This window comes from Parambassis ranga, chromosome 13 (assembly GCF_900634625.1).
Source record: "Parambassis ranga chromosome 13, fParRan2.1, whole genome shotgun sequence".
Taxonomy (NCBI): domain Eukaryota; kingdom Metazoa; phylum Chordata; class Actinopteri; family Ambassidae; genus Parambassis; species Parambassis ranga.
This window is the reverse complement of record NC_041033.1, coordinates 15,507,518-15,530,194: the sequence shown is the minus strand read 5'-3', so window position 1 is coordinate 15,530,194 and position 22,677 is coordinate 15,507,518. Positions and strand designations below refer to the sequence as shown.

The 22,677-nt window shown below is 38.7% G+C and overlaps 1 protein-coding gene across 9 annotated transcripts in view; it reads left to right on the top strand.

Annotated features, from left to right (window-relative positions):
- Nucleotides 1–8,447: 8,447 nt before the first annotated feature.
- The window catches only part of ncam1b (neural cell adhesion molecule 1b), a 59,070-nt gene continuing 44,840 nt past the window's right edge, over nt 8,448–22,677 (top strand). For all 9 annotated transcript variants that reach the window (XM_028418963.1, XM_028418960.1, XM_028418961.1 and 6 more), the window contains exon 1: nt 8,448–8,706. In XM_028418963.1, coding sequence (XP_028274764.1) covers nt 8,655–8,706 — 52 coding nt within the window. In that variant the 5' untranslated portion in view covers nt 8,448–8,654. The remainder of the gene's footprint in view (nt 8,707–22,677) is intronic.

Sequence of the window (22,677 nt, the reverse complement as noted above, 5' to 3'; positions counted from 1 at the left end):
TGACAGCTGCTGTAACCTTGGGGGAAAGTTGTCTGTACTATCAGCTTGGCCTTTTCTTTCAGGAAAAATGAGACGCTGAGTGATGGGCAGCGCAAACCTATGCTAAATTTAGGCCCATCAGCCAGGCTATTTTTCACTTGACACATTTCGTGTCACTCTTTGTTCCAGCGTGCATTAACAATGATTCAAATGTAACTACCTGGCACTAAATGTGATAATTCGGTGGTGTGATGAATTGAATTAGACAGAAGCGACATGCATATGAATACTGTCTGAGCTGAAATTAAAGGAGGACTGAATGACTCAGCCGTTTCAACACACAGCATCATGAAATGAGCTTACAGCACAGGAGCTCAGTATTGACTAACTATTGCAGGGGTCATTTAATTATTTTTGATTTTTTATTTGAGCAGCAATTTAATGACTTAATGAGGCCAATCAGTTTTTAAGGAAGTGTCAGCAGAATGAAGTGAGAAGTATACGTCTTGACTATTTTAACTGTAGAAATGGACAAATCCACTCCCATGAATTGAGAGTTAATGGACCAGGTGCATGCATACAAACAGCCGAGCTATCAGGCAGCATAATTAATTAGCACGCAGCGTCTCTGTCAAAAATGGGGAAAAAACATGATATGAAGATGTTTTGCACCAAGACATGTATTACACAATATCACTACAGGAGGCTGGCATCATTATGCACCGTTTGTCCTGTCTGATTCTCTTTTATTGATCCTCGTCTTAAGAAAGTGTATTTCCTAAGACCTCTCCATATTGTCTGTTTCATATTGAAAATGCAATTTAAGGATTGTCATCTCATACAATATGATGTGTTGATGTGAACTTTGGAGGGTCAGGCGGGTGGATTTTGTTACCTTTGGACAAGTTTTAAAGCAACAGTACAGAATATCTGTCTTCCCCAGCTTCCATAAGAGTAATTGCACACAATACCTTCAGTGACTGAATGCCTACAGACACCTAATTCACAGTATCATTTCCTGAAAAGAAGCGACTGAGGGCAGACACGGTGATGTGTTATCTTGGATAGGTTGATGTTAGCAGCTACAGTTACACTACTACTAAAAGATAACCTTTTTTTGGGTACCAGCCTCATAATTGCTGGAGCTAACTCCTTCTCTTAACTCCTATCACATAATCTTATATACTGGAACACACAGAGAGATTTTCCTGGCACTGATAGGCTTAGAAGAGACTTGGCTGTAACAGACTAATATCTGTAATCTACCAGCAGATACAAGAACTGACTGATTTTTAACCCCGGTCTCTTCTACTTCTTAAACCCTTTCTCACTGCACAATTTCCAAACACTATGAGACGGTGATTTATATCTCAATACACACACATAGGGTGGTTGGTGTTGATTTAGGTTCACTCTTTTTTCATCTCTGCTTGCCACAGCTGATAAAATGCAACAATCTTCATGGCCATCACTTGATGAAGGCCAGGCTGTCGAGGATTTATGACTCAAACACACAAAGATGTCATCACAACATGATGACAACAACTTAGGGTATTCGGCATGATTTCTCTAATTATCTGAGTATCTGTCAAAGCATTTTGAAACACCGCTCCATTTGCAGCCTCCCTTACAGCTGTAATAACAAATCATAGCAATTACCTGTATGGCTTTGTTTTGTAGCTGGTTCTTGTCAGGAAGAAATCCCTTGTTCCTCTTACATGTCATTCATGTCATGGATTAGAGACATTTTACAGCTTCTATTTTTAAGCCTGAATATTTAAGGTCATATGGAAGATGTGTAGCTAAAAAAACACTTTTGCTGTCATGTTTAATTTTGTCTTTTATCCAGCCTACAAATATCATATTTAGTCTGGTGTACTCTATATACTCTTAGACCCAACGGCTTAACTGTTCCATGAGAATGGTTTAAAATATCACATTATGCATGTTTTCAGCAGAGTTTGGTTGCTCTGGATAGCAGTAATATTGTAGTATTTTATTCGTTTTATTTTAGTTTTTTCACCCGTTTCCTTTCTTGCTTACGTATTTGTGATTTTGCTCATCCTATACAATGCACAGAAAACCTTGGTCACTTTTGGTTGTTCTAAAATCTGTGAAATTAAGGATTAGTACCATGGTCTTAGTCAAATTTTAGACACTGTGAAGGTAAATAAACTTTATCCAGCAGCACTATATCTGGCATAGCTGTTAAAATACAACATTCTCTTCAATATAAAACATTCTGACATTTCTGACCCCAGATTATGGTGCATGAGTTGCTCAGGTTACTTTATAGAGGAAAAGCAATGATAAGATGGGTGAAGGGCCGTGATTTCTGAGTGGGGTCAACAGAAAATGACCAAAAGGTAAAAAAAAAAAAATCTGTTTTCTTATCCACCCTACTCTGAAGTCTGCATGGTACCACTCCTAGCTCCTTGGAGTGACACAGTATTGTAGAATAAAAAGTACAATACATATTCATTCTCCGGGTTAAAACATGTACATTAAATCACACTTCCTGCGATAACCTATGAATAATCTATGAAAATAATGTGCTACAATCAAGGTACACTTACTGTTTTATAGCTGCTTTGATGGAAAAGGTGTATGCAGCATTCAAAGCAAATTGCCACTATAGAGTAAATAAATCACTACACATTAAATCCATGGATCACTGTTGCAAATATTACAACAAAGACGGACTTGACTAATGAGCATTTCTTTATGGTTTAAATTTCAGAGAAGAAACCACAAAATGACCATTTAGAAGATAACATATTACATCCCGTTTGTAGTAGAGATGTAAACAATTGACATGATTTTGGTTATAAAGCTAGCTTAGGCTATTTCTTGGAGATACATGGTATCTCAACTGGTTGCCTGGAAGGTGCTAAATACAACAGTCCCCCATAAAACAGCAAATTGTTTTTAAGTTTTTATGCAGACTAAGTAAATGTGTTAATCCGCAACCGTTTAAAAAAGCCCCAGGTTTACTAAGGTGCAGGATTCAGGACCTGAGATGGTTAATATTCTAATTCAGTAGTGCACATGTGCAAATAAATTAAATTAAGAAGACCTATAGGCTATAACCAGAAGAACCTCCAGCAGGGTGGATGCTCTAACTCACAACTCATCACATATGAGTTCAACATCACATTTCAATGAACCCCTTAGCAGCATCCTTTGCATTTTAACATGCATGGTAGTGCAAGATAAATTCAACTTTTAAACAGGGCTTTTTTGAAGCTATACCTTATAATGCAACACCTCTGACTCAACCTTGAAATAAATTTACAAAAACCATAAATTACCATATCACACGTTTAAATATGTGGATTTTTGTTTTAAGGTGCAGCACCAGTGCTGTTGCTGTTCAGCGCTACTGAACATTAGACAGAGTTCTATTTCAGGTGATGTCTTCCTGTGTTTAACACACACCTTATTTTCAGCATCATTCTAAGAGTGCATTCAGCCCCCACTGACGTTATAGCAGAGTCTGGAGTCAATGAACCATGGCAGAGTTAACTTCCAGGTTGGTTTGCAGGAAAACAGCCCCACTGGACTGGAGTGGCTGTCGAGGCCCTAACATTATTCACATGAACACTGTGCATTGAAAAACCTGTTAGAACACGACTAAACACACACACACATGCACACACAAAGACCTGCTGTGTTTCTAGAACTCTATCAGACGCCTAATAACACCTAGCCATAGCCAGTAGTAAGTAATAACAAATACAGTGAAAATAACACACATGTGCACTTAAATACAGGGTGCACATACAAGCACTGCAGGGCCTTATTTAGTACATATAATCAGTGATCTTCTTATCTCCCACTGTACATTCAAATGATGATCAACACTAAAAATGAGTGTGTGATTGTCATCAATCACACATTTTATGGATCTCTCATCTTTTGACTTCTTTGTTGTCTCAGTAAGGCAGAAAGCACATTGAAGGCGGTTTGATGACTGAGAGCAGTGTTCTGCATAGCCTGAGGTTTTGAGATGGGGTTTGGGTATGTTATAGAGGCTTGTCATACATCTTGAATGAAATCCAAAGTGACAGGCTTCTTGAAAGACTGAAGATCTGATGCGAACTGTCACCATGCATTACAGAAGCTGGCGCCCGCTAAGCTCGGTTTACAGCATGTTTGAGTTGTCTGCAGTGAAAGTCTCACTATCAGTCTGTTGCTCTAATCATTAATACCCTTTCTAAATAAGTGCATTTGGAGAGGAGGTTGTTTGCTTGTGTTCTGATGGATTTATGACACTAGTCAGCTCTTTGCCACCTGTTCAGATGCAACATCTGATGCACTGAACTCATTTCATGCTATTATCAGATGGCAATTTTGGAATATATCAGAGGCCTGCTACAACAATTTGTCTATTATTGTCTCCTAGCTGTGAGGTGTAGTACCTGTCTGTGGATGCATACACATTGGAAATGCCATTAAAAGGTCAAATTTGTATTGTATTAAAAAACTAAGTAATTAAAAGGTAAGGCAAGAGCATGATGAATATAAAGCATGTACAATATATATACTGACGTCTACTGTAGCCAATTCAGATTTAAAGACTGGCTTGAAAACAGTGCTGGGAGCAACCAGCCATAAATCCATCACACTTCACTGCAGTGTGTTGGTCCATGTGTGAGTTAAACCTCCCACCCAGCTGGAGGGTTGGGTCAGAGTCAAACAGTTACTTCTGGGCCAGACACAATGGGCACAGAATGAAAACCAATTATCTGCTATTTTGCAAATTACACCTCCTTTATAGCTCAAAAAGTGATCAGCATTATTTATCATTTCTTCCTAATTGCCTTTGTATTACATGCCGGCATGAATTATACAGGAAGGAAGATGCTCTGTGGAGAATGTGTTGTTTAAAATAGAGATATGCTGCCCTCGCATGTCAGAACGACCACATTACATTTAAATATTATTTCAGGATGTTTGGCTAGTCTTGTCCTCTGTGCTGTAACGTTTTTATATCTCTAGGTGGCAGCAGAATTCTAAGATATATTTACAGTAGACTGTTGGGTCCCAGCTTGTTCATCCATTATTACAGGATATTCAGTCCCTGCCATGCAGCTCTTTGTTTTAAACAAAACATTGAAAGCGGAATTATCTTGAGCATTTTGCAGACTTTAAAAAGAACGTGCACAATCTAATGTCCTTCTAATGTTTTAGTTTGTGTTATTATTGTGTTGGATTTTTTTATTATTAATTATATTAGCTGTTATGGTTTAGTTACAGATTCTTATTTAGATGGGCAGATAGCACTAGAGATTATTTTCATTGTTTACTCTGGGCCCTCTATGTCATTTGGACATTGACTTCACTTTAATTGGCTTCTTTGTGAGACATAACCGACTCTGTCAGCATGTGGTCAGAGTATTTTTCCCGAGTTACATTGTTGAGGCAGAGGTGAAGTATCGTCACTGGTCTGGCAGGCAAACACTAGACCATGAGCAGAACTAAGCCCTTCTTTGTGCTCGTTGATGACGAAAGTTGGTCTCAGCATTGCAATGACATCTGGCCATGACACCTAATGTCTACAGCGCTGACGACAAGCTTGCACTTTCAGTGTGTTAATCATATTAGAAGAATGTCATCTTTATGACAGGGGAAGCTGATTGGACATTACATCCTCTATTTCTGCTGTTGCATAATGAATATGCATATGGCTGAGTCTGTGCGTGTGTGTCTGTGTGTAGTGATGTGTGTGGTTGTATGTGAGCTTAGTCAGACTCCTCCAGATCTCTGCCTGTGCAGATTAATATCTGGGGTCCACAAAGGAGCCCTGTGTGCCTTGCAGGACAGAGTCTCTGAACAATGACTCCACTGTGTGACAACACCACCTCTCACTCAAGCTAACTGATACACACCCATTTAGTCCTGAGATTATAGGAAGCACAGTCTTCCAGCACTGAAGGTGATAATTAAATGATAGAGCTTTCCAGGTTTTCTCAATACTGTTCATGTCATGTTATTCATCTAAACCACCAAACATTGAATAAGAGGAGACAATAGCTTCTACACTCTACATCTGGGCTGCTCCCAATTACAAAGAAATACATATAATGCAGCAAAGAAATCCAAAGTCACTGAGTCAACAAAGTCATTTCTGTCAGCCTGCTGCTCCACATTGTGCTTTTCTTCCATTTTATTTTGTCTGAACTGGACAGTTATGGATTATATAACACACACCAACTCAGTCTCAAAAACAACGATATGCAGTCATCGTATAGCCTTCTCCATTTTGCTCATTAGTCCCACAGAACATATTGTATGCAGTCATCTTCCTGTGCACTCGACCTCTGCCTTCCATGACCTAGAAATCACTGTTTATACCAGCACTGTATGTTGCCTTCTGTTACAGTAGTGGAGGAGGAAATAGAAGCTATTTTAGAACCCTCTTACGGTGCAGGACGTCCGCATGTATTCTCTACTGGAAGTATAGAGGATAGATGGATAGATAGCACGGCTTACTACAGATGCTGCACGTGTGTTTGTGCATGTAGGCGTGAGCTCAACGGAGTACGCATGTGTGCTCATGGCTCTAATTGGTTAAAAAGAATGAGAGGAGACAGGAGAGAGAAAGCGAGATACTGTTCAAATGAGAGGAGTCCGAGAGGAGCACAAAATACCCTCACACATCCCAGTGTGTAAATGAAACACATGCTTTAGATATGCTTGCTTTAAAGATAGGTGTACATGTAGTGGACATTCTAATTCAGCATGTAAGGCCTATTTCTGCTACTACTGCTATTGCTGCTACTGAACACTTACAGATGAGGCCAAATATATCTTGGCATGGTTTTGAAGAGGATTCTGGGTAATCTGAGTAGATGAAAGAGCATGATGTTATGTGTGCTTTACCACGAATGGGCAGCATATTCAGTGTAATGGAAACCGTGTTGATAGCTCAATACATGATACATGAAGAAAACATTTTCTGCAGAGCATTTTTTATGAAGAGAATTAGAGCATGTGTGAGATGGATGTAATTTAAATAAGACACAAGTTAAAAGCATAACACTAAGGTTGACTGGACCTATGAGATCCTATGATTCAGATTTATACCTTTTTTATTCTTGTCTTAGAAATTCAAAATTTCCTGAGCTGTAATATTAACTATAAAAAAAATAAAGAGCTGCATCGCCTTTTTCAACTTACACATGGAATAAAAGACTGAAACGCTGTGTATGTAGAGTGCCTCCATATGAGTCATCAGCTGACTCATACTTATCTGATGTTAAGGCACAAATGCTGGTCAAAAGCCCCCCCTCCCTTCCTCCTCTTGGTGAGCATCTTAAGGTGACACTCCCTGTGGTGGTAGAAATAGCTTATGGAAGAAAAAAGTGGCTTGAGGAAAATAAGTAAAATTTGTCCACAGAACATTTTTAGGCAGCCCACAGATTGATTTGGGTTTGCTAAATTTTGGCCCATTGCATCTCATTTGCCGGCCAACAGTGCAAATGAAAAGCAAGCCTCCCTCTTGGGGAGCCCGATGCTACGGTACATCTCTGCTGTGCAGGATAATGACGCTCTCTTCTCTTGCATCATTATTCTCTCAGGTACCATTCACCTAATAAGAGTGTCTGCATAAGGCTCACTTTAGTGTGGGAAGGTTCAAGAGAGTTTTGTACTCGCAGCATATTTTTACACAAGTATGTTGAGGAAATAGCTGCGGTTTGATGTCCTGTGTTTCAAATGTGTGACACTTAGCAGTGAGCATCTCTGTATATATTTTGCATTGTGGAACAGTAGGGCTTTCTTATACAGCAAAAGAGAGATGATTAAATTGACACAAAGATAACTTATAGTGCAGGAGTATAAATATGTTGGAAGACAAAAGCCTAAACATTAATATGTTTAGGCTTCATGATTTGGAACTTGGACATCTATTGATTGTATTTTGGTTCAGAGTCTCTCATCTGCATGCATTACAATAAAAGGGTATAATTCTTACAGCCATCAGAATATTTTAATGTCTTGTCAAAAGTGATTATGGTCATGATTTCAATTGCGGGGAAACCCTGCAGTAATATTGCATGATTTATTCTTTATACACAGACAAATCATTTTTGGCTATAAACACTATGTGATTTCCTGAGGAAATGTGTGTTTTTTTTTTAGGAAAACATAAGTAACACATCTTGACAAGCAAATTTTCAATAGTGATGATATGAAACACACAAACCAAACATTTTTATGCCTGGAAATACAGTTTGACATAAATATTTCAAAGCTCAGAGGTCTATAATTTCATATTTTGTTTGCTTACGTGTATTTTGCAATGTACTTTTATTTCTTGTATCATTGAAATTACTGCAGGGGTTTCCCTTATGACACTGCCTCCCTTTGTGACCCTCGCACTATTTAACAGGAGAGTCCTTCATTCCGCCTGCGCGGAGTAATTCACGTGTGTGCTCAGGCTCCGCTTGTCAGTCAGACTTTGAACTGTGCACTGGCGCTCATCACTGCTAATCTCTGACCGCTGCTTGTCATCCACGACGCTGCTACTGACACTTATCACCGACCAGCTCAGATATATAGATTAGGATGAACAGTTGCTGAGAGAGGCAGGAAACCCGAGGGGCAACACCGTAGGGACCGAGAGGAGATTAAACGTTAGCTACACCGTTTAACGTTCACAGGGAGTTGCGATGGTCCAGTCAAGGGATGTTTTTTTAGCCTTGCTTCTGGTGGGCTGTACAGGTAAGAAAAACATCATATTTAACTCACAGTACAGGCGATTTATTTTCGCTTAGGTATGTTTGACTTTTATGTTCTTGTGTGAATATCCTGTTTTATTCCCATCTTTTTAAATTGTGGTCCTGACCGCAGACATCCACTCGCCTCCTCCGCCCGCAGGCACTCTTATTGAGCAGGTGCAACGGTACTGCGACTGCTCCTAATTAGCTTACTGGCGAGCTGTTTTTAAGTACACACAGCTTGGCTGTTAATGTGTTGTAGGGCACTATTTTCTGTGGGCACACATACACAGCGGGCTACACAGCGATGCACTTTACGTGACCAGCCTGGCCGCTGACTTAGCATTATTGCACATTAAATAAAATATGATGCTGAAGAAGAAGAAGAAGAAGTGAGGCTTTAAAATGTGTTCCTGCGCGCTATGTGAATGGAAATGTGGCAGCTCTCTCCTGCTTGTAGTCGTGTTTCGTGTGGGCCGTTGGTCTCTGCTTGGATGGGACGTGTTTGTTGTTGATGGGGAGTGATGCTGGGCTCCCTGTTTTTGTAGACACGCACACACACACACACTAACACACAAGCCTTGTGGGCAGGCTCTCAGTCTGTCAGTTTAAGCTATATAGTGGAAAATAACAGGCTTTCTGGCACGCACCTCTCCATGTGTACAGGTGCGATGGTGGCACTAAGGAAGGAGGAGGGGGTGGTGTTGTTGACAATGGATGCTCGCATCAGGTAGCCTGCATGAAGGGTCTGTCGGGGACAGGGGTGGTTTATTTGCTCTCACTGATGCACAGCAAGCACAAGTTCTACTCTGAATCATCTGTTATGTAATCTGGTGCCACGATAAAGGCTTTGAAACGAGATCCTCTAAGTTGGTAAAATGTGTCGTTACGTAAGTCTAATTGAGGGACTTTGTGTGAAATCACATTTTAATAACATTTGCACGCGTATCTTTTGATTACCGTGGTTAATTTGACATGTGAGGTGCTTATGTTTGAAGTAGTACTCGCAGCTACACTGAGGCTCAGGGTTTTCGTGGGATAGCCTTTTAATCCTTTATGTACAATCCGATATGTGCAAAGGGGGTTGCTCCTCGGGCAGCAGAGGAAAACGCAGAGGAGGAGCCCTCTCTGCATTGTGATGGTAATGCATCCCTCATGCGCTTATTGGAAAATATTATGTAAATTTGCAGGACCTCAATTATTGGTGGGTTTTTATCTTGTGCCACAGTTTAATGTGAACATATCATAATATGTCTGACGCATAGGTATAGCTTATTTTCTTATGCATCCACCATCAATTACTCTTAAGCACGTCCTTGTAATACAGCATTGAAAATTATAAGGTACCTGTGAAAAAGCTTGGTAATTTATTGGATCTCTTAGATGAGATCTAAAAATGTAATAAATAAATAAATAAATAGAAGAAAATCTTCGTTCCGTTTCAGAGAGAACATCTTTTTAAATTTGTGGGTATTTGATATAATCCTGCTAGAAAATACGAGGCTATGAAAGATGCGTGTCTGAGTTATGTGAATAGAGTTACTCCAGATGAAGTCTCTTGTCTGACTGAGGCAGACACTGACAGCTGAGTTTAAAATACCAGTTAATGATTTAAGGCTAAGTCCCACACTAACCGATATGGGCAGGACACCTCCTTTCACAGCATGATTATCGCAATATCTATTTTGTTTTAAAAAAAACAATTATACTCAAAATCCTACTGTACAGACGTAGAGAGAATCTGTAACCATATTTTTTTTAGACAGCTTGCAACCGTTATTATGATGCACCAGCACCACGTATTATGCTGGAGTGTTAGCCAGATGCACTTGTGTTGGAATATGTATGATATAATGCGTACAATATTCTTTTTAAAAATATAATTACAATCACGGATCAGTGACTTATCTGACAAGGGCACATAAACAGAGAAAATTACCATCTATAGCATTCAATCATGACCCGGGGGAAGGTGGCACCATGAAGTCATATTGTTTTCTTTAATGGCTGTTACATGATGTTACAATATCTCTAATGGATTATCTATTGAAGGGCGTATTTTTGTAGTATTGGGCTATGGTCAATAGGTCAGCCCAGTAATTTAGTTGTGACAGCTCAAATGTACTAATCTGGGATTTAGTTTGTTGTTTTAATCGTACATGATAACCTGGTAAGCATTTCTTGAATGTAGCACAGATGGGGCTGTGAGGGTTTCACTTCTCATTTCACAGTTTATTGCACTACCAGTTAATGTCCATATTCAGTGTATTTGTGTTTTTTAACCTACCTAATCCCCAGTACATGAGGGAGACTAACGTGTGACTAATAAACTTTTCTCTTAACACATGATGAGCCACAATTGAAACTAAAATGAAAAAGTTTTTGTATTTCTTTTATTGACTTGTGCAGTACTTCTAATGCTCTACACAAGTGTCAGAAATAGTACTTTCAAGCAACACTTAAATCATGTGTGCTGATTGTAAAGGAAATCCTAAGCTTTTTATAGACGATTATATGGCATCATTGCAGTATTAATAACTGAACAGAGATTGAAGGAGGATTAACCTTCTTTCTCTTCCCTCTTCTATTCCTAATGGCTGCATGCTCAATGGGCCTGTTGAGCCTCTTGACATAATTATTAATTGATCCTCTTTGAACTGATAACTAGGATATGGAATGATTTCAGAAAATGAAACATAGCTTCCAAAAGTCAAAGTGGGACAAATGAAGCAAAACTAGGCAAGATCCACAATATGAGATGAGTTTGAGGTATATTCAGCCTGAGAGACTGATATCAACATATGGCTCCTTTGACCAGGAAATTATGTCTGTCTATGTCTATGTGTTTGCTTTACAGTAGGGTTGTTTTGCTTGGTCTATGTTACATCACCAGTCAGATCATGTGCAAGTTATGACGTATTTCTATGCTGCTCCATTTACAAGGCATGATGGGAGCATGGCTGACTGCAGGCTGACTTAGAAAAGCTTTAGACTTCTTCACATCTGACTCGGCTTCATGAAGATGGAAATCAGTTCAGCCAAAAGCAATGACTGCAAGTCCAACAGCTCCACTTGATAATGTGATATTTTCAGAGTAGTGTGCACATTGTGTACTGACAGCAGTGTTTCACATATTGAGAATTTATTTTGAAGGACCACCGAAAATAGATTTCACTCTCATGAACACAGCAAGTGTTTTTAAATAAAGTCACTCCCCTTTCAGCCCCCATTGTGATTTTACTTCCCAGTTAGGCATAGAGCCCTTTCCAGTCAGTAGCTCAGCTCAACATGGTCACTTTGCAGAGAGGCCACAGTGGAAAGGCTGCAGGTTTTTTTAACTACTGTTGCATCTCTTCATTACCTTTTCTGTTTGATCTAAAGGTAAAAAGGAAAAAAACAGGACTCAACATGTCACCTAATCTAAAAGGCTTCTTTAGTTCAAACTCACTGGTGGGCAGTTACTTCTATTTAGGGCCATTGAGGTTGGTAACTGCATGAAACTCACATGGCTTGCTAAAGGCTTGTTAATGACCTGAAACGCTTATAAATCAAAGTGTGAATGGTGTTTTTTTTTTTTTTATACCTTGAATAAAAAACCTGGAACTCCCCTGGAAGTCCAGCTGCCTTAGCTTTGCTTTTCAGCTCTGTTCATCTTTGTCACAGCATAAAATCCTATTTAGTTTGGTCAGTGTACAAATTATTGTGAACTAAAAGATATAAAACAAAAGGCACATGGATAAGACCATAACCTGGTTGGACAGGTTTTTAAGATGTATGTATGTTGCAACCAGACTTCCAAAATAATGCTGTTTCCCAAACAAAATGTGCTCATGTGATTTTCCAGTATTCTCAAAACATGCTTATTGGACCAAATGACAACACCTTTAATTCCTCATTGCCACATTCTCAGCATCTGCTTGTTGTGTTTTTGTTGTCAAATCAGTTCTCTTGTCTTTTTCTTTTTGTACTTATTTCAATGGTATTATACTTTTGTGTTTCCTAAACCAAGCTGTCCTTGTCCTGTTCCACATAATTCCTTCAAACCTTTGCACTTGGAGCACTTCTCTTTAAGAAATCTGGCTGAGGCAACTCTGGTAAAATACTAAACCTATATTTTTTTTACCTCCACTTTTTTGTTATTTTTGTCACATCTTATCAAATAACTAACCCTGCCAACAGAGTGCTTACTGACAAGCTACTGCTCAACTTTATAATCTTTATTGAACCAGCATTTGTTTCAGCTTGATTGTGGTGATACATAACTACTGCACTGAAAGAAAATATCGGGGAAACAAGAACTCTTAATGTGTCAAGTGTTCAAATCCATTCAGACTAGAAATTCAAAAAAATAATATTTTATTTTAAACGTTAAACAGTCACTGAAATGCCCATTTCCTATAAATTAGACCGAGTAGCTCTTATGTCTTCCAATTTATTTTAACAATCTCACAGAACTATGGGTTTTATCCAGAATTGGGGAAGAGAATGAAGGCAGAAGCTGTGGTAGCCAGGGCTACTTGACTCTTTAGTGATGGGGAGTGGATCAGACAGATCCAGGTCTGAGAGAGATGAGAGGAGAGTCATTGCCTAAGGACACTAAAAAGATGACATTACACATGCACGTGACCCTGTGAGGCACTGTAGGAGTTACACAAACATCCTTTCCTAAGGGTTTGCTCACAGAAGAGGCACAGGCTGTGGGCTTAGGTGCTGTTTTTTCAGTGATTAGCTTTTGCTGTTGTTATGCTGCTCCTGTGAGGTTTGACTTATTATATTAGGGATTAATATTAATAAGGTTTAATTTAAGACTGTGAAATAGGTTAAATACAGCACAGATGTGAGACGCGAGGGAAGAATACAAGTTGGTTTGTATTTTGTTTGAACTGTACGTGAGTACTAAACATCTGGTTCAGACACTGCTTTGAAATGAAGCTTGAATTTCATTCTATGCCTGCCCCTCTCACAATGACCCAAGCCTTTTGTAATTACAGTGTCAGCTATATGTGTAAACTAACGTTTATTATAATTTGTGTAGCTTTAAGAATTTTGCCATACGTCTCTGACCAGGTTTTAGTAGAATCAATGAGCTAAAAAGGCTATGAGGTTCTGCCAATATTAAAATGTAAGATTTCTGTATTTTCTACTGCATAGATGGCAGTTTTCTTTTTAGCAGTAAAATATATCTTAACACGGAAATAAGAACAGTGTGTTCTTGTCATTCATCAAAAAAAAAGTCAAAGTAAGGTTACTTGTAACCTTAAATGGACAAACCATTTGGCATCATTATGGTTTTCAGAGTTAAAGAGTTTTTAGACTGTCTTTTTAAGTATAAATCATTGGCTTGGAAGAAAGTTAAAACTATTTACTGAATGTAAGCACACATTTATAAACTAAATGTTTGACCAGTCCCCTTAAGCCATGATTGGTGCACTTACAAAATGCATCACCATCACATTCACTTGCGAATAAAGACAGATATCCCTTTTTTCTCAGGCTGTTATAAACTTGAGAGTATCTCCTGGCTTCCTGTGACCTTTCTGTATCATATTTGGCACCAAGAGAAGCAGGGATAGACAGGACTCCTGTGACCCAAACTAAGTCATCACAGCCTTGTCTCTGAGCCATGTGGTCCCTGAAAGATAAGATGAGCTTACAGTCATGTCACTGTTCATGCTGGAAGGAACCGTGCCCCATTTCATAAGAGACAGAAATGAGTCTTCTCAACTGAAGATCACAGAGTCTTTACGAGCTTAGTATGTCTGATTTAAGAAAATGAGTGTCTCATCCAAGTGTAATAAAGAAACATGCTGTTGGCTAGGATTTGCCTCTCAACTTCTTTTGTGTTGTTTGAAGGGAAGCAGTCGGTGTGCCCTCATGCATCCATGCACATCATGGTGCATTCATGACTGAAACTCTATAGGCTTCATCACCATGCATAAAATTCAGATGTACCTCTGGCTTTCTTTTTATGCAGTCACCAAAGTGTGTCACCCTTTCTAACATTATAGGCTTAGTCGCTGCCTGGCAACTTGGACATGCCTATCAGTAATGGTTATGCCATATAGGCATATCCACAAAAATGTGAAGGAAGTAATTCAGGTTGCCTTGCTGAAGACAGAAAATGAACCAGCAACTGAGCTAGCAGCACAGGTTATTTGTGTTTGAATCATGATTTGCTGTCCAGGTTGATTATTTTGATGCCTGCTACACTGGATAAGCTAAAGACAATGGTGACTTGCAGATGAAAACAGTCTGGAGACACTGAAATCAACACATTGTCGGATTACCAGAAGTCGAGTCTGCCCAGTTTACTCTCTTATGGGTCCTGTATCACAGTCATTGATTTGGTGACAATGTGCATGATACCCCTTTAAATGATGCCAAACACCTACACTTGTTCCATGGTCAGTTTGGAAAAAAATAATAAAAAAAGAAATGCTGAAGGTTGTTGAAGGAAAGTTGAGGTATACTGGAAACCAGAATCCCATCTTCCCCAAAAACCAGTGATTTAAAAGACTTTTTTACTGAAACTGGGTTGCAGATGATTTGGTTTCAATAGGTCCACTCCACTTTATTTGTGCAAGAGATTTGACAACTTCACTTTACCAAAGAGAGATTAGCCATATTTGCAATATTATTAGCAATATTTGGAGAAGCACATACAAAGCAAAAGAAAATCAAATAGTTCTTAAGTCAGAGGAAGAAAACTGACCACCAAATGTAATTGTAAATGTACTGGAGATTAACTCAAAAGGCATTCACTGACTAGTTCTGTAATGCATACTGGACATTCATGACCCCATGTCAAGAGTTGAAAATGTTCACCAAAACACCATTTTTAGTATGACAGTGTCATTCACTCATTATATAACAATGTTTAATTGTAAAAAAACAAAGTCTTAAACATGTCATCACTTAAGACGTGCAGTGACACTCATTCTCTGAAATAGCAGTTATTTTTAATCTCCAATTAGACCACAGTAAGTGAGGCATGATCTCTAGGGAAGCGGTATTATCTATAGTTCTAACTGATCCATTGAACATCAGGATCCTCTTTGTAATGATGGCAGTGATTCCCACAGACAGACAATACTGAGCCAGCCTGCAGAAGTACTTTAACAGCCACTCAAGTATATTTTGACCCATTTAGCAATTGCGCATGTAACAGGTTTTGTCTGATGTGATGCATACCTGCAGAAAGCAGTGCATTTTAAGTATTTTAAAGTAATCATTTTCAAATGACCCTCACAATTTGCATAGGAAATGTCATCTCTTTATTCAGTGGCCCTTTATTCAAAAAGAATGAGCCTTTTCATGACAAGATAATTTATAATAATCATTTTTTTGTAGATTTTTTAGCCTACAGCTGCTGTGACAAGTTAAGTGGCACATTATTATTAAGGTAATTGTATTATATGGCTAGTGTTAGGATCCTTGGAAGGAGAAGAAAATTGGGAATTAACCTCATTTCATTCTAATTCATGCATGGTAATCTAAAATTATGTAATGGACTTGTCTAAAGACAGAGAGAAACTCAAACTGAACCTATGAATTTTCAGCGAAATTTTTTGTAGCTTCTTTGAGTGTAAGTGCACAGACTTTCCTCCTACTATATTATGTTAAAATGTAGACATTTTATCATATCTCACAGTGTTTAGTAGACTTAATCAAATATAAGCACACTTTTCCTTATGTTGTTTTGGGGATTCCTCTTTAATTCTGACTTTATACCAGGCTAATAATTTGTCTCTGTGGAGTCTGAGATCTCCACTCTGACCTTTGCTATCTGGGCAGCACATGTAGGCCTGTGGTGACTGATCCCAGTGAATAATGAATGAGTAATACTAAGAAACTGACAGCATCTCTTAGACATTTACTGCTATTTTGACAGGCGTTTAACTTCAAATTGAGGTGTTTATAACCGCTAACTGGAATGTATTTTGGCTATATTTTTTCTCTAACACACACAGTCACAACAACCATTTTCCCCACCAGAGTAGTTTCAGTAGAAGGGTGTAATTCATTCTACCACAGACCCCATCCTTTTTCACACACAGACACCGAAACCAATCAGATGTAACCACTGAAGTTAGGGTGTGGAAGCAATTTTCAGAGGCTATGAAGGACCCATTTAAGATTCCTAACATTAAGTGGCAATATTATTGAGAGCTGAATAGAGGATTTTGTGGAATTCTTGAACTTTGCACACTCCCATTGGACAGAGGGTGTAGCTGCAGAGACTCGAAAGTCAAAGGTCACTAGAATACTATGTGATTGATGATATTTGTTCTGAAACACTGGAGGCTTTTTGATGTATGGGCTTACAAACAGTTATTTTGGATCAGTATTCCATCACCACAATTGTACTACCATGTTTTGAAACCCTTGTTCTGTGGTGCTGGAACAGTTTTTTTTTGTGCTGAGTACATCCCTCACACTGACGCTCCACTTCAACTTGGCTATTTAAAAAACATGCTAAATCCTGAGCTGAGTGGAACTACATACTTCACATTTCAAGAGAAAAGTGTAGAGAAGTGAATCATGTAGCTCATGTAGCCTGTTATGCATTTGTAAAGTTGTAAATATGTATCTACACTTTTAACGGCACAGCTAGCAAAATTGGATTAGTGTGTTGCAGGCCATTGAGTCATGTTCTAGATCAAAGCTAATGTGATGTTTATGTTTTAATTACAGTTAGAATCATTTTCACTACAGTGTATTTATTAAAAACAAATGACAAGTTTTTGTTTGAACTGTAATTTTTCTTAGCACATCTGTTTGTTGGCAGGTCTCTTTGTTGTTGGGTAGAGCCTCTAGCCAGCTGATAGAGCTAGCGTAGCGAGCGATTACCTCTCCTTAAATCATTTCTCTGACAGTTTTCTTGCCTGTTTTCTCTGTCTGAAAGTGACAGTCCTAATTTTTGGCTATCTCTCTGGTTCCTTTCTTCAGGAGAAAGATATTAACTTTTTTTTTTTACCCGTGAATTTATTTCCCCCATGTCAGAGTCAAGGATAGCCAGAGTCTTCTGATCTCTTGCAGGCTGACTGCAAACAAATAATTTACAATAAGGGTACACTATTGTTTCCCATTAATTATATAGACTTGCCCCACCATAGTTTCATAACAAACCATGCATACTTTTTACACATAGTAGGAGATTCCTTCCTTCCTTTCTTTTTCTTCCTCTCTGTGAGAAAATATAGTGTGCAATACAACTTGACATTTATTAATGTGTTTATTTTAACTGTGCTACAGAGCAATTCCATCTGTGATAGATTAATTAGAGGACAAACCCCCTCTTCTGTTGCATGTCCATGGAACCTGTAGAAGACCCCTCCTTCTCTCTCTCTCTCTCTCCAAAATCAGTGTGTCCTCTCCCTGAACAATGAAGCTATGCAAAAAGGCTGCTCAAACTCTGGATTTTAAAAACCTAATTACACAAAAATAACACATTAGCCTTTTCAAGGGCAACAGACATGACAGACCCCCCTTAAATGTGTAGTTAGCTGTGTAGGTTTTCTGTAGCACTGTACAACAAAACTATTTACTTAATTTGTTTTCATAGATGGATGAATAGATAGTTTAAAGTACTTATTTAATCCCAAAATGGGAAATTTCACTCATGTTGTTTAAATGAATCATGGCAAACTGTAGATGAAGAGTAGCACAGATGAGTAGGACAGTTGATTGCCCTTGAGACAATCAATATGACAAATCTCACGTATAATTTATTCAGTTATTGAACAATAGCTAAATAAAATTTACATGCAAAACATCGAGTTATTGATACTGGCAAGACTCAGTAGTGAATGTTGCAAATAGTGATAAGAAATTGCTAGTGAGACGAGACTAAAATGTAGTGTGTACAGTGTAGATAAAAGAGTATGAAGGGTATGAAGAGGAAGAGAAGCTGTAAAAGATTAAAAAAAAAAAGAACTTAAACACTCAGTGTTAATATTTGTGTTTTCAGCGTATCACTTGGTTGATCTATGATTGCTGACTGGCAACATACAAACAGAATCTGTACAATAGAGTAGCATCTTTTTGAACCAAACTTTTTTTGTGTGTGCTTACACTGAGAATTTGGCATCTTGTCTGCTTGTCTGTCTCGGTCTATTTTACCATGTCTCTCACACCCCTCCCCAAAGAATCTCCTCTCAGTATGACTCATTTGACTTCCACAGCCTGAAAACTGTCTTGCTCTCTTTGCCAACAGAAGCCGGATGTTTCATGAACCCCATCGTGCATCTTTTCCATAGATGTCATGGAGTGCGAAAACATATGAAAGGCCCTCTGAAACACGCAATCATTCATACTGACCAGGGCAGTGTAATGGCAGGTCATCTATGCAGCTATAATATGTTTGAAAAGGAGAACATGTCTGGAGGAACCACCCATGAGAGCTACAGCTAACTAAAGATTATATTCATTCTTCTGGGAGTATATGTATTTGATCACACAGCTTGAGGTATCAGAAGTTCAAATACAATTGTGTTCAAAAGAGGTGTTTTCTGGTCAAATCACAATTCAGTAAGATGACACTGAAGCTTAGAAGATTTTCTGGGTGGCTATGCTATATTCGTTATATGGATAATTCAAGGCAGGAGGCTAGGGATGCTTTGTGAAATCACACTTTGGTATACATAATCAACTTTTGATAAATGACCTATATATTTTGATCTACATAAAAGCTAATCTGTTGCACTGCATGCTGTTAGCAAACAGTAATCATCCACTGTATCCCACTTGCGAGACAAACTCCCACTGGAGATTCCCCTCACAACAACCACCATTAGAGGAGAGAGGGGATGTGCCTGTGAAGGACTGCTCTCTACCTCATGACAGCACATGGTGGCTTTCTCTGCCTGAGTGGCTACAGAAACAGTTAAAACGCATTTTGACTGAACAGGGTCAGAACACTGTTTCACTACTAGATGTAAGCCACCATGCTGGAGCATTAAGGATATTTGACATCAGCTGTTGTGGCACTCAGAGCATTGGTTTGTCTGAGTGTAGCATATTGGAGAATGTGCTCACTCATCATTTTTTTGGTCATTTTATATTGATAAACTGGGGAGGCAGAGGCATATAAATACAAACCTACTCTTGTTCTGTTGATTTTGTGCTCCATATTCCGATCAGATCCTCTAGTCTGACTTGTTAAAACAAAAGTAGTGATTGGGTACATTTTAATGTATTATATCTGTATAAACATGATATAAATTCTTAGTTATATATTCTGAAGGACAATAACAGATAAAATTATAATTGCTGTTTAGGAATTGCTCAAAAACAAAAGGCCATTCATTTAAATCTGCGTTATTATTATATTAGAAAATTTCTGGATGGCTGGATGCACAGTATCTGTCCTAATCATGGCAATTTAATGTGTTGTGCAAAGTATGCCACCCTGCTTTTGAGCTAATTTTCCTTACAGAGGCCAATTAGAAAATCAGCTTGAAGGAATGTACTGTTGAAATCCTTTTGCAACATGAGCCATTATGATCGTAGGGCAGCTACATCTGTGGTGCTGCTGCATTGCCTTAAGTTCTGAATATTTATTTAATGATAGTGTGACATATTTCCCCACAATTATAACATACTGAGGACTGAGGCAACTATGGATTTGTTAGTGTCTCAAAGACCTTTTGCTCAAATAACCAGTGGACAGTTAAAACCAAGTAGCAGGATCACAGAGGTAAAATACACGGTGTGTTTACTCACACAGAATAATTAGGATGAAGGTCTTCTGGGCCAAGTTAATCTGTTTACATGCACCTTTGATAGGCGTTGACTGTGTGTCTTTGTGTCATCAGTGGACTAATACCTAATACTTAATACAGATTACCATCCACAGAGTGGCACAGTAAGCATGCCATATGTGTAGCCACTGGCTGCCTCCTTGCTTTGAAATCCTATATTGGACATGAATCCAGAGGGAAGTGGTGGAATTATTTGTTTTTATAGAACGCCACACACCGAGATTGTACAGGTGACCTCTTCTAGGAAACCCAACACATTTTTCAGTGTTGACTGATTCCTAATTTCCTATGTTTTTCAGGCTTTATTTTAGAAGGTCCCTCAAAAAAATCACTGCAACTGCATCTGCATTTATTAAATACATCCATATTACACATAATGTAATCTGCTGTCCAATTGGGCTGTATCCCTGAATGATTGTATTTGTTTTTATTATTAAATTTGTCATCTTTTAAACAGATGATGTGTATGCACATAAATACTTTCAGTGAATGCATCCTTTCAAATAAGCTGAATTACTCTCAAAGAACACTTAATCTAACTTCTGAATTTCCCAGGCTTTTAACTGCTCAAAGATTTATTGTGGTAGTGCAGCTCATTGGATCTGTAGCAGAACATTCAATGAACTCTCCGCATTGTATGCTGTACCTCAGACTGAATGTAACACAAAAAGGGGAACTGTAGCAATCACTAGGCTTGACAGGTTGTTATAACATGAAGGCCAGAATAACTATCGGTAACAAACCATGAAAATGCAATGATTTTGCACAAAAATCATTGCATATAATTGACTTAAATACACTGTACATACAAATGTATGTCCACTGATAATGAAATTAGTTCAGATCACTTGTGGCATACTTCAGAGTACCGATTAATTGTATAATGAACAAGCATAAAAGCAGCAAAAAGCATTACCCACTCTAATTTATCACAAACCTAAGTACCTAGATTAATGGCAGTGGCAAGCTTCCCTCTCTCTGGATGTCTCTGGAGATTCCATCCCCAAGAAACAGAGTAGTCAACGCTCTGGAGGCTGTCCCAGCATCTATTTTTACAGTTCAGCCTCTGATTGGCCAACAAGGTGTGTGCGTGTATGTGTGTATGTATGTGTGTGTGTTTGTGTGTGTGTGTGTAAGCTCATGTTGTGTCATAAGGTGCCTCTGTGCCATCTGTCGCCCTCAGTGGAGCCGTTGTAAAGACCGACCACGCCTCATCAGTCTGTCTCAAAGAATGCAAAACATAACCTTGGGCTTTCCTTGCTCTTTTGTACTGACAGCTATACCATAAACATGAGGGGGATGCTTGTAGTGAAACTTGGGGGGAAAAAACTTTTGTTCTCCAATTAAGAACTATTTCACCTTTTGTTATTCTTTATAGAAGAGTAACTAACTGCATGTGGTATGATCGAGTGCACTGGATATTTCTTAAATGTGTGTTAGAATACCTGATGGTACATACTAATGGTAAACATGAACAGCAGGTCTGAGCAGGTGTAGTAACAGGTTGTTCATGAGTCATTGCTTGTCTCGCCTGATTAGAATATGAATTTGTTGTCTCACCAAAAGTGCTAAATAACTGAATCACAACATTCGTGTTCGGGACTGATTGGCAGATAACACAAAACAGAAGACAGACTGTGACTGACTAAACTTATTGTAACCCCTCTCAAAAAGCATAGCAGGACAAGTTAAGCCAGAACCAGCACAGTTTTGTTAAAAAAAAAACACAACTTGACTGGTGTCACCTATCCTCATCCAACTTGTCCAGCTTCTCTAATTAGTCAGCAACTACAAATATTTTGGAAGCGGATGGCACTGTTGCTTAAGAATGCTAATGGCCCGCTGTTATGGCTTAGCACAATTAGATGTGGCATGGATTAATGAGGGACATCAGGGATGGCCTTGAATAACACAAACATGCTACTGGAGTACCAAGCATGTCCTTGTCAGAAGGCCTACAGATGTCTTTTCCAAACATCAGAGAAGTCTGCATCTAAGATTAAAAAAATGTACCATGTTTTGTCTATCTGATAAAAGCAATTTCAAACCGTGTACAATACTGTCTACTAGTAAAAAAGCCCTGTTTTCATGCTCTTCCTGCCTTGGCATGGCACAGTCCTAACTGTGTTAGTCTTTAGTGGGAAAGGGTACATTTTGCATTCATTTCAGGTTCAAATGACTGCAGTTGTTGCAAGCATTTTGGCTTCAGCTCT